The sequence below is a fragment of the Dipteris shenzhenensis genome, chromosome 32 (assembly GCF_047967505.1).
Source record: "Dipteris shenzhenensis isolate YYH24624 ecotype China chromosome 32, Dip_SZ_1.0, whole genome shotgun sequence".
In the NCBI taxonomy this organism is placed as follows: Eukaryota; Viridiplantae; Streptophyta; class Polypodiopsida; order Gleicheniales; family Dipteridaceae; genus Dipteris; species Dipteris shenzhenensis.
Window position 1 is genome coordinate 41,548,238 of NC_141627.1, and position 12,805 is coordinate 41,561,042.

The window sequence follows — 12,805 nt, forward strand, 5'->3', positions numbered from 1 at the left end:
TATATGGAGGAGAAGTGGACCCTTACTTTGCTCGACTTCTACTTGCAAAACCAATTGTTGTACACATGCTAGCACATTGGTTGGGTCCCACGGGCTACTCCCTTTGGATTATGCATAGTAGCACTACCCATCATGAGGTAGTATTCACTAAGGATATGCCCAAAGTTGGAACAACTATACTAGGAGGAGATCCCATAGGGCGTGTCTACTAGGTAATGGCCCTTGGCTCAAGTAGCCCAGAAATTTGAACTTTCCCTTTTGACACTAAGGCATTGGGTTGGGCATTGGGGCTGGTGATGCCATTGGCACACCATTGTGTTGACTACTAACCCTCTAAACTCTCCTCAAAGTCTAGCAAATTGGAGTCTTCCTTTTAAAACCACTTTAGGAGAGTCCTATTTGAGCCCCCCACGCGGAACTCCGCCACGAGTTGAACCATGTTGATCCAGAATCTGCATGGACTCCACCCAAGCAGCTTAGATTAACTGTTTCTCAAGAGCTAGAGCGAGCCCTAATTGGTAGTCTAATAAAAATCTTGGCACGTCAAAAGCGTTCTCACTTGCAAATATTCATAGGTATGTCTTCTCCCAAATCATGGCCCTGCCATTTGATCCCCTTTAATAGGGGAGTCTACATCTCTATTGGCCCTACCATGGCCTCAAACATTTCAAGAAGGAGAGATAGTTGTGTGGCACGCAGTGTTGATAAACATCACAGCTGGGTGCCCACAATGGATTCTAGAATTGTTATGGAGAACTTACCAACCATGTGTGCATCTATCTTTTCAAATGCATGCATGCATTGCTTCATACAATACCTCTTCACCTCGATTATCTTCATGTTCCATTTCCACTGACATATTTGGTTCCATCTAATTCATAGATGACTTGTGAACTCAAGCAAGTTGGGACCATGGCATTTGGTACTGATCAAGTATGTATAAAGAACATGTAGTAATCAAATACATGCAGCTCAAGTCTTTCAGCTACATCGAGGAAGGGCTGGGGACCTAAGCATGACGTAACAACTTGTACAAATTGCAAAGCACTCCACTCTTTCTACTGCTATGGCATGGGCTTTCGACTAACAATAGATGTGCATGGCTGCTTGTTTCCTTCATTTACCCGGAATATGACAGACTTTGGCCTTGACCATCGATTATTTCTGCATTATTATTTCTATGCTGATCTAGTATATGAGCTTGCACACTGTCAATGGGGGTCTATTCTGAAAGCACTTGGTTGTGGGCATACATCACAATAGTTGGTAGTGCTTGGTTGTGGGTATACATCAGATTTGGTGATATCCAGCAACGGATTGGGAGAGCTATGGAATTTAGTCTTACTTGCCCTTTTGAACCTAAAGCTCACTGAAATTCTTTCCTTTGGGCGCACTAAACCTTTCACACAGAAGGTATTTCCTACCCTTTTGTTACTTGCAGCTCACTAAGAATCCTCAATTTGAACCTATGGCAAGCCCCAACAAAAGTACTTACAAGAACATTGTCAATTATAAGGGTTAACAAAAGCACTAGGAGGAGGTGCGCTAGGACATGGATAGAGGAAGCTTCTTGAGATCCCACATCGCTCCTCAACTTCTCCCATGCCACCCAACCCCAGTCCATCTCGTCTTTCCTATCCTCACCTTCCCTTCTGCCCACACGTCAACTTTTTCTCTCTTCTTTTGGAAACTGAACAATCGCATGATTGGAGACTTTGTTTTTTTTTTTTCAAAGAAAGGCTTGTAAGTCCTATTAATGCTTGAAAAAGAAACCATACAACCAGCTTACAAAAGGAGCTATCGATGAAAACAAGAAAAGGAACAAGTTGCCGAGCTACAAGGAACGACACCGGTTCCCCGATCTCATGGCACCTCGCCTATAGAGATTTCAAAACAGGAGCTAGCAACCATGGTGGTGGTCTATATACCCAGCAAATACCCCTCACAGACAGGGGGTAGAAGATGCCTGCCGGCCAAATCTGGCAGAAGCGCTCCCATCTCCCGACTGTCACTCTCAAGCTTGGAGTACCACGCTCCCAAATGGAATGGCACGCAGGGTGAATATGATATCCTGCCAAATGGCTACTAGGGTAGCCATCGGAGAAATTGCCGGACCTCCCATCACCCAGCTGCATGGAGCCACCCAGATGTTCCAGGCAGTAGTGCTGGAAATAGTCTCCCAAACACCATCCTCTGGGAGAGGTGGTGGGCGTGGACGGGAGGGCTGAACTGCGTCATGAATCTCAATCTGGAAACCTGCTGCCCATGTATCCTGTAAGCCAATGTGACAAGGTCGATCGCATGGCCTCCCTCCGTGAGACAGGCCACCATCCCCCACGTGAAATCCCTACACATCCTCCACGTGCTAGCAACAATCCTGAAGGACGCTAGCCATATCTGTTGTGCAACAGGGCAGCCCCAAAGACCGTGTGGGATCGTCTCCAGAACTCCATCCACACAACCAGTGCATCTGCCATCTAAAAGCGGGGTCTGTGACCTCTCGCGGAACATCCTACTCTAGCCAATGACGTTCCCTCGTGGGGGACCATGCTGCTGCCTCAAGCTATAAACGGTGCCCAATACCAGTAGTGTACGAGAAGAAAGAGACCTCCTCCACCCGATCCGAGTGCCCGATGCGGCCTGGCCACAACCACTCCCCTGGGTCCCACTGAATGTCACATAAAGGTCTGCCCTCCCAGATCCACGATTGAAGACTTTGTTTACTCCAGGAATTAGCTTTAGCTAGTGACCATTTGGGCCAGAACTCCCATTGCCATCCAAACCCCCCCTTTCTCATCAAGACAGACAACAGGTAGACCTTGCTGTACAAAACCTTCAAGTCAAGGCTGTGGTAGGGCACATTATGAGACTCTCCTATTAGACATCAGATACAAGGTGGTGTTTCTTATCCTAGTTACCATGACCGTGACAGTCTAGACCTTGCGCTAATGGAGCCCAGTCTATTTGGTTCGCACCTTGTATTCATCATTTCTTAGTACCACAGATTTACAGTTAATGACATGGAGACCAAGCACCATGTGCCATGATTTCTAGTCACCCTGAGGTTCCTCAGCTTTCCCAACAAGTATGGAGACATTCTTTCATCAATTAGTACCCATTTTAGCACAATGTTGAAGACTCCCACGATGGCACTTTGGTTTTGATTGATAACAGTGTCTTGAAGTTATGCTTGAAAATGGACCTGGGCACAAACTTACAACATGGAGAAAGCTCATAGAGTATAGTAGCCTCATGCAAACATCACAGTCTTTAATATATAGAATGAAGCATCAACTTACGTAAACAGAGGAAAATTCCATGAGCAAAATGCATGATAGCCTGACCAGCATAATTTGTAACAGCTGGAGCTACTTGCCTGAAGTGCCATAATGCCAGCTGTGAACTGAGTCATTGGATGTGCTGTCTTGGGGAGAGCATTGATTGCATCAAAAACATAACCTGCAATGCCCAAGCAGAGCTGTGTTAAACGCCTCTAGCCCATCCTCGTTCATTGAGTGTGTTTGGTTAAGCTGTCATACCAGGAACTTGTGCTCGTGCCTTCAAATCTTTAGACACTGCCAGCATCTGTTCCTTTGTAGGCACCTGCAAGAAACAAAAAGCAAAACTGCATTACTAAGTAGTTAAAAAAGACTGTATAAAACTTTCCACAGATTTGGGTTTACACACTGCAAGTATAGCATACAGCATATGTATAGAGAAATCTAAAGAAAGGAAGAAGACAACCTAATAGCACACATGCACACGCGCGCTCCGTGTGTGTGCACGCACGCGCACACACACGCACACAGGGGGGGGCTGTAATGTTAACATCAGTAGCCAAGCATAAATTCTTTCCAGATCATTTAAAAGTAATCTGATGGGTTCTAAAGACCGTCAGAATGAATTCTTTCCACATCTTCAAAGTAATCTGATAAGAGTTCTTGGAATGCTTTGATACGAGTGAATAGGAATGTCAATAAACACTCACTTTGCCTGTCACAAGAAGCCACAAAATCCCTTCCGGCAGTGGCTCTCCTCCTGGCACAGCAGCAGGAAGCACCTTCTGACACTCTGGAATAGAGAGGCCCCTAAATCGAATTCCCTGATAAACAAATGCATTGGCATGCCAAATAAAGTGCTTGTTTCAAAGCAAACCCAAATAAAATGTGAATGATGTTGAGCCCACTGCCCTTACTTCTTCAGGATCAAGCAATGATGTGTCCCACAACATCCCTTTGATGCCACGCATGCCTCCAATTGCCTTGCCAAAGACATGACCAAACAAGCAATCAAAATACATGTTCATAAATGACATCTCAAGATGATCAATGCCTCCTGCTTTCTCCATTGAAGTATTATTTGACTACCATACTAGATGCAACACAAAAGACATCAAAATATATGCAACTGCAACCAGTACGCACCATTTCCACAGTGGTGTCACCAAGCGAAACACCACCATATTTGGCTTTCACCTCTTTCAAACGTTCCTGAAACAACAGTTCAAAAAATATGGTAATGTAGTTTCAGAACCTTACAGCAAAATGTCCATGTTAAACTTGTAATGTCCATCTCGAACTGTCAATGAAAGCTGTGACCTGAAGTATCCCTGAAAGAAGCGAACTTCCAATTTGTCACAACAATTAGCATGGTTAACATCATTAACTCTCTATGTTTTCTTTAGGAAGCACCTGTTAAGTTCAGCTCCTACTGCAATTTGACAGACAAAATATAGATCTAGATAAATCCAGAAAGATGCACATCCCTAAATAAAAGCAATGCAGACAGTGCAGACTTGCCACCAGCAATGCCAGCAAGGACATCATGCATAACAAAGACTAGCTACTATGACGTCTGCACCAATGTTATCAGCACCATAAACTTATGCTCTCATATATGTGCATACATGTACATACCCTGTCACGATCTGTGACGTATTCCTTTCTCTTTCTAGACTTATGGATGGTTTAATGAATGGACACTTGTGGAAGGGTATGACCTTTCGACGGGACACTTGCCCTTTCGACGGGACACTTCCTAATGAGGCATAACCCTTCACAAGAGACATTCTAATGAAGAGACATTCCTATTGTAATGTACCCTCTCATCAAGGGTCACACCCTTCACAAGGGGTACACACCTCTTCATGCACATACCCTTTGGAGTACACACCTTTTCATGTGTGACTCTTCACTCTCTATATAAGAGAGAACCAATTGTATGGATGACACAATCACATCCACCCTACAGATATTCAAGCAATACAATTATTCCTTGTTCTCTGCTATCTCAGTCTCTTTTCTGTTCCTTAGCACATTTCTAAATATAGTAAATCTAGGATTTCTTACAGTGGTATCAGAGCAAAATTCGCTTCTGCCTGTAGGAAATGCCCCCCACCTTCTAGCGCTGATCTGATACATTTTTGCCGCTAGAAGGACATCCGTGCACATTGTGCATGGAAGAGATGGAGAGGATGAGCGTGAAATTTTTAAACGCCTACCCGGCCTAAAGTCATCCTGGCCTCTCCATCTCCCTCACATCACAAGTTGATGTGAATGGACACAACCAAAATCGTGTCTTTTCAGGTGCTTGGGCTGTCCCAAAACCAAGGGACGCACCTTTTCCACCATGGGACACACCTTTTGGTGACGAGTCTCGACTCCTCACTCATGGGACATACCCCATCGTGGGCAAAGGGACATACCTATTCATGCAGGGTCACACCCCTTTTAACAATAGGGACATATCCCCTCATGAACAGGTGCACCTATTCCAAGGGTCACACCCCTTCGAATAGGCACACCTCCTAGGCCCCAAGTACCTACAAAAGGGTACCTAGAGGGGTAAAAAAGGGAAAAAAAATTAAACCCATCCCCTACCCCTAGGTTTACCCTAGCTACCCTAGGGTTAACTAAACCCCCAAATTAATTTTTGGGCAACTAACCCATTGGGCAGCCCCCAACGAAAAGAGGTGAACCTCTTCATTGCACCGTACGGATCTCGAAGCAGCCTGCGCAGCCAGCCGTACAGCCCTGCGCAGCCATTCCGTACAGCCCTGCGCAGCCCGCCGTACAGCCATTCACGCTGCCAGCCGTACAGCCGTACAGCCGCACAGCCTGCGCTGCCAGTCCCTGTTTCGCCATTCACGCTGCCAGCCTGTTTACTGCCAGCCCATGCCTCGCCATTTTCGCTGACAATCCCCTCGCTATTTGCAGCCCTAGCCTTGCCCATTGCGACCCTGGTTATCTGCCATTTCCTGACAGCCTGCAGCCTGCCCTTGTTTCGCCATCTTTGCCCTGCCAAATCAGCACCAGTTGCAACTATTCTCGCGATGAAGACAGCCCGGACCAGACAAGCCTCGCGCACTCCTCGCAAAACACTGCAACATGGACCTCCGGACAACGATTTGCAGCCTTCTTCTACGCAATAACTTGGCAGATTAAAGTATTGCCAGGTGGAGTCTTTCCAATCTGCTTTTTAAGGATTCTCTTTAACAAATTACAGCAAATGAAAGAATCCACATTAAAGCATGGAAACCCCTGGTAATTCACCCGGCCTTTCAAGGACACCTCAGGCACCTGCTACTACACAATATCGTGTTCAAATTGCACAGCCAGCCCATTTTGGAGCCTTTGCATCTTGGGTCTTCTGTATCACGTGCCCTCCGAGTGACTTGGATCACATCCTCTACCTTCTGCGTGAGGCACCTCAGTTACATTATTTCCTCAGCACAGTACAGGTTGTGTTCCACGAGACACGAAGATATCCGGAACACGATATTCCTCAGGAGTTTGCTGTTCATTTTTGGAGAGAATTTTACCCTTCACCTTCGGCATCTCCAGGGTACTCTCCACCTCCTTCAGCTCCCAGATATCCTCCTCTACAGGTTGTACCTTCTCCAAGTCAGTATTTACATTCTGAAGGCACTCCCTCTCCTGGATATCCTCCTCTTCCGACAGCAGCTCCTTACCCTTTTTCAGATCCGTGGACTCTGCTACCTACCCCTGTCTTATCACGAGCAGTAACACCTTTTTCAGAATCTCCAGTGTTACCTCTGGCAGGACCTCCCTTACCAGATTTCCACGGGTGGTTCCATCCTGCCTCGCCTGCCCCCTCCAATATAAGCAACCTCAGGGAGCAGCCCGAATCCTCTTTCAGGAATGGTACAAACTAGAGTGCAAGTTCGCGCTTTTCTTACAGGGATTTCCGACATGTCGCACCGCTCACGTGAAGCCTCTCCAGAGATTAAAGAATCAAGTCCCAAAAAGACCACTGAAGGCAACGTCCAAAGTGAATCACTATTGCAACTTCAAATATCTCAGCTTCAGGACAGCATCTCCGACTTGGTTCAAAAAGTTCAACAACTTCAAGATTCTCGAAGTCCAGCACATACAGAGGATGACGTGACGCAACCAGACGACGATGCGGACTCTTTCCCACCAAAGGTAGAAAACACTGAACTACGTGCCCTCTACCGATTACTTCAAGCTTCCAAAACTAAAAGACTTGACGTCAAACTTTCGGAAGCCTACACTGGTCAACGCAATCGCCGAACAGTTGACCGCTAAAATGCGCATGTATTTTGACACTGTTGACCTCACGGAAGGCAAAAAGATCGCCTTGGCAGCCTCCCTCCTGAAGGATACAACATTTCTATGGTGGCAAAGACGCTTAAAGGACAGAAAAAGTGTGTTAACATGGGAACGTTTTGAACACGTGCTCCGTAAGCAGTTTGTACCTGCCAATGCGGACTTCCAAGCACGTTCAAAACTCCGACAGTTGGAGCAAACGGGTTCCCTGTCTTCCTATCTCTCTCAGTTCACCACATTGGTGCTGGAGATTGATGGTTTAACTGAGGATGATCGCCTTCATGCTTTCATCTCAAGCCTAAATCCCTCGTTACGCATTGATGTTCTTAAAGCAAACATCACCACCACAGATGGCGCTATTGCTTACGCAGAGCGCATTACAGATTTCCTAAACACAGGGAAGCAGAGTGCTAATCGCACACAGAACTCTCCTATGGCCAAAGGTGCTCGCCCTCAAGATAATACCAGGTTTCGAAAAAACTTCGGTAATCAAGATCAGCGACAGTCTCAAGATCCCCAGAAGCCTCAGAAATCATTTGCTGGATTCCAACAGAAGCACTCCCCCAAGGATCGTGTTTCTTCTTCTTCACAAAGTCATTACCGACATCCCCAACATAAAGGTGCGGCCACTGACAAGAAGAACAACTCCAGCTCAAAAGGACTTTGTACCATCTGTACCGGCGACCATAGATGGTTCGATTGTCCCAAGCGACCAAAGCTAAATTCCAATATGGAACCTAGCACTTCCCAAAAAGAAGATGCTACCTCAGCACAAGACAAGAAAGGCAAAGCTGTTCGAATGGCGAATACCATCCACCTGAGCCTTGCCAGCAACCCCGAACCTTCCCTGGCCACTCAAGTACTTTGTGTTCAAAGATCGATTCGTGAAACAACGGTCACCATCCTCATCGAAAGTGGCTGTTCTCATAATTTCCTAGCCAGTTCTGTGGTCGATAAACTTCGATTGACCACCAGTCCTAGTCTCGTGTGTTGGGGTAAAGGCACTGGCCACCCTATGTAAATAGTACTTTATGTTGTACTTTAGTGTAGGACACTTAAGTACACTAAGTACACATTTGTACTTAGATGTACTTAAGGGTTACTACCTTATCCATAATATATATATGTGTGTACTTGGGGAGGTACCACTCACTCATTGTGATTATCCCCACTATTGTGTGTGAGTGTGTCTCCTTCACTCCCTACTCCAAATCCCTCTCCCTCTCAATCTCTCAACTGGTATCAGAGCCAACGGGCTCTCTCTCCCTCCGCCTCCACTCCCATCTCTCCCTAGCCTACCCCTTCCGTACGGACAGGTCCGTACGGCCGTACGTCGTCCGTACAGCCGTACGGACGGGCGAGGCTGCAAAACTGCAAGTAAGCAGCAACAGAAGGCTTCGTCGACCCCCCCTCTCCTCTCTCCCCTTTTCTCTCGAAATCTGGAACATCCATCGAGGAAAATTTCTTCACTGTTCATCTGTTTTCCACGGGAAAACACCTCTTTCCCATTGGCATTTGAGCCAGGTACTTTGTAATTCACATTGTACTTTCAGTTTCTGCCCTTTCATTTTTTTTTTTCGTACCTCGTACTGCAAATTTGCACGTACAGGTGTTCTACTTGGGGCAGGGCTTTCACTCGCACTGAGGCTTAGCTTATGCCGCAAACAGTGTCGAGACAGGTCTATCACTTAGCCAGTGATTGTATGTCAGTGGTGGCACTGATTGTATGCATTGGACAGATCTGTACTTGATACTTGCAGTGTATGCCTTGTTGAATGCAACTCAATGGATTTGCAGTCAAACGCCTTGTGAGCAGTAGCAGTTGATGCCATTTACTGTGTTAATGCACGAATGTGCTGTCAATTCAAGGGGCTTTTGATGCTATTATGCTTGGGACAAATGCTTTAGCTTGTTGCTGAAAGTACAATCACTTTTGGTACAGATTTGGTCGATTTTGACCAAGTTTGACTTTAGTCAAATTTGGGGCTTTTGTAGCCTGACCGGCAATCTGTCAAGTGGGAGCACTCTACATGCATCAGGCTATCTCGTGGAGCACTACTATGCTTTGAAAGTGCAAATTTGACTTACAGTGTTTTTTGGTCAAAGGTCAATCTTTTTAATTGGAGGTCAAATCTCTGATTTTCTTCATGCATTCAAAGGGCTTTTGAGCAATCTCACTTCCAAACTGTGAATTCAGTTGGGGGGGAAGTTTCTGGAGCATATGGAGGTCTAAAATCAGAGATCTTCATCCACAATCAGAGATTCACTGTTTTTTGACAGTCCGGGACTGTCAAACAGCAAGTTTGACCAGATTTGACTGTCAAAAAAAAAAAAAAAAAAGTCAAAAAGTACTGCTATCTTTTAAGAAAACAGTTCTGGGATTTTTTCTGGAGCACTTTGAAGCAGCTGTACCGCACTTTCGCCAGCAGACCAGACAACAACAGCTTGCTGTACTGTTTCTGCAGCAAGTGGGAGAAAGACTTTCAGTTGGTTTTATGCCACTGAAACAGTACCAAGTTCATTTTCTGATCGTACTTCCGCTGCGGGAGAATTTTCTTGGAGTGACTGGTGCTTAATTGAACACCTACAGGGATTCTACTTTCTTTACCATGAGTTCCAGCAGCGACGTGTCGTCCTTGTTCCAGATAAAGAAGCTCGAAGGAGCTAAAAACTACGACATATGGAGGACACAGTGCTACAATGTGTTGATGCAGAAGGACCAGTACAAACCTATAAAGGAGAAGGGTGTTAAGCCCTCCAACATTACTGATGAGCAGTGGGAGAAGATGGACGGCTTGGCCAGGTCGACCATTATGCTTACAGTTGTTGATTCACTGGTTGTAGGCATCAGGGATGAACCTACTGCGTGGAAAATGTGGCAACGCCTTGAGGATACTTATGCCAAGAAAAGTGCCACGGGAAAAGCTTACTGGCTGAAAAAGCTTGTTGGTCTTCAAATGAAGGAGGGGACAGCTATGTCCACTCATATTATTGAGTTTAACAGCATATTCAGCCAGGTGATCAACCAGGGGTTGAAGCTCGATGATGAGCTGAAAGCTACACTCATCTTATGTTCTCTACCTGAGTCATGGGACACATTCAGGACTTCTACCAGCAACTCAAATGTCATTCTGTTATTTGCAGATGTGGAGAGTGCTCTTCTACAGGAAGAGATGAACAGAAAGAACAATGCTATTGGGAAGTCAAATGCTTTGAATGCACGCAGCAGGTCCAAAACACGTGGAAAAGACAGAGAAAGAGAGAGGAGCAAGTCCCGCTCTAAAAGTGATCTTGTCTGCAATTATTGTGGCAAGAAGGGACATATTGAGAAAAAGTGTTTTCAAAAGAAGAATGACCAGAGAGCCAAAGAAGGCAAGGCTCAAGGCAAGTCTAAGGGCAAAGAAAAAGAGGAGCTGAATGTTACTTATGTTAGTGACAGTGACAGTGGACGTGAGATATGTTTCACCTCTTCACTGGAGGCTCATACACTTCATGCTGGTGATGGATCGGATATGTTTTCCAGGATTATAGATTCAGGTGCTTCCTTTCATGTGACATCCTACAGAGATCTGTTTGTCAGATATGCAGGAGGGCAGAAGGGAGTTGTCTTTCTTGGTGATAACCATGCATGTTCTATCATTGGTATAGGTGATGTCAGGCTTGTCCTTGAAAATGGCCAGCAGTTAATGCTTAAAGGGGTCAGGCATGTTCCTGAGGTGAAGAAGAACTTGATTTCCACAGGGTTGTTGGATGATGATGGTTATCATACCACCTTTGGTAATCAGAAATGGAAAATCAGCAAAGGGGCAATGGCTATTGCCAGGGGTCCTAAGGTTGATACTTTGTACTCACTTCATGCTGGACATTGTCCGCATTCTGATGTAAATGCCACCGAGCTGCCAAAGATTTCATTGTGGCATAGCCGGCTTGGCCATATGAGTATTAAGGGAATGGAGCAATTGGCTCACTTTGGTTACTTGCCGGGTCTAAAATATTCAGATTTGCAAAAATGTGAATTTTGTCTCTACGGTCGTCAAGTACAAATACCTCATAAGAGAAGGTCAGATCAGAAATTACAGCTCTTGGAGCTAGTACATACAGATGTGTGTGAGATGCCTACACTCTCTTTAGGAGGTTCAAAGTACATTCTGTCATTCATAGATGACGCCACCCGCAAAGTGTGGGTTTACACTCTCAGGAAGAAGAGTGATACTTTCAAGGCTTTCACTAAGTTTGTTGCACTGGTCGAAAATGAGACAGGCAAAAAACTGAAAGCCTTACGATCTGACAATGGTGGAGAGTATTTGTCCAAAGAATTTCAAGAATTCTGTGAGGCAAAGGGTATTCAAAGGGTGTTGTCTGCACCATATGATCTTCCACAGAATGGTACAGCTGAAAAAATGTTCAGGACCATTCAAGAGAAAGTCAGATCCATGTTGTCACATGCTGCATTGCCCCACACATTTTGGGCTGAAGCTGTAAAGACAGCTGTGCACCTTATTAACAGGTCACCAAACAAGAGACTATGTGGTGGTGTGCCTGAACAGGCATGGACGGGCAAGCTTCCGTCTTACAAACACCTACGGGTCTTTGGTTGTGTCGCGTATGTGCATGTACGCAGGGAGGACAGAACTAAACTGGATCCAAAGTCTCTTAAATGCATATTCCTAGGTTACGGTGACAAAGGTGAGATGGGCTACAGGATTTGGGATCCCAAGAACAGAAAACTTATACGCAGCAATGATGTCGTGTTTGATGAAACCATCATGTTCAAGGAACCTGTTGTACAGCAGGAACCTTTAAAAGTAACTATTGATGATGACAGGCATCATGGGCAACACAGACAGGCTGTAAATCAGCCACAACAGCAGCATAATCAGCCATTAAATGATGCTGCAGCAGATCCTAATGGACAGCCAGTTATGGCAGAAAACATCCCAATGGATGAGTCACAGTTAGGTGATCTTCCTGACATGCAAATGCAGCCAGGAATCATGGAACAGCCACCTTATCTGGGTGATGAACAGGCTGGACAGCCAGCTCAAGATGATGGTCTTTGGGTTAGAAGGTCAACCAGACAGACGCGGCAGCCAGAAAGATTTGTTCCAGGCATTGATTACTTGATGCTCACTGATTGTGGAGAGCCTTCATGCTACAGAGAGGCTAGGCAGAGGGCAGACAAGGTTCAATGGGATCTTGCTATGAAGTCTGAAATG

At 45.6% G+C, this 12,805-nt stretch overlaps 1 protein-coding gene across 1 annotated transcript in view; it reads right to left on the minus strand.

Moving 5' to 3' along the window:
- Positions 1-12,805, minus strand: part of LOC147880768 (citrate synthase, mitochondrial-like) — a 116,905-nt gene that overhangs the window by 82,999 nt on the left and 21,101 nt on the right. Inside the window, exons 4-8 of the mRNA XM_087370542.1 lie at positions 4,425-4,490; positions 4,196-4,261; positions 3,989-4,102; positions 3,540-3,603; positions 3,377-3,459 (exon numbers count right to left, since the gene is read on the minus strand). Of these exons, the coding sequence (XP_087226668.1) occupies positions 3,377-3,459; positions 3,540-3,603; positions 3,989-4,102; positions 4,196-4,261; positions 4,425-4,490 (393 nt within the window). The remainder of the gene's footprint in view (positions 1-3,376; positions 3,460-3,539; positions 3,604-3,988; positions 4,103-4,195; positions 4,262-4,424; positions 4,491-12,805) is intronic.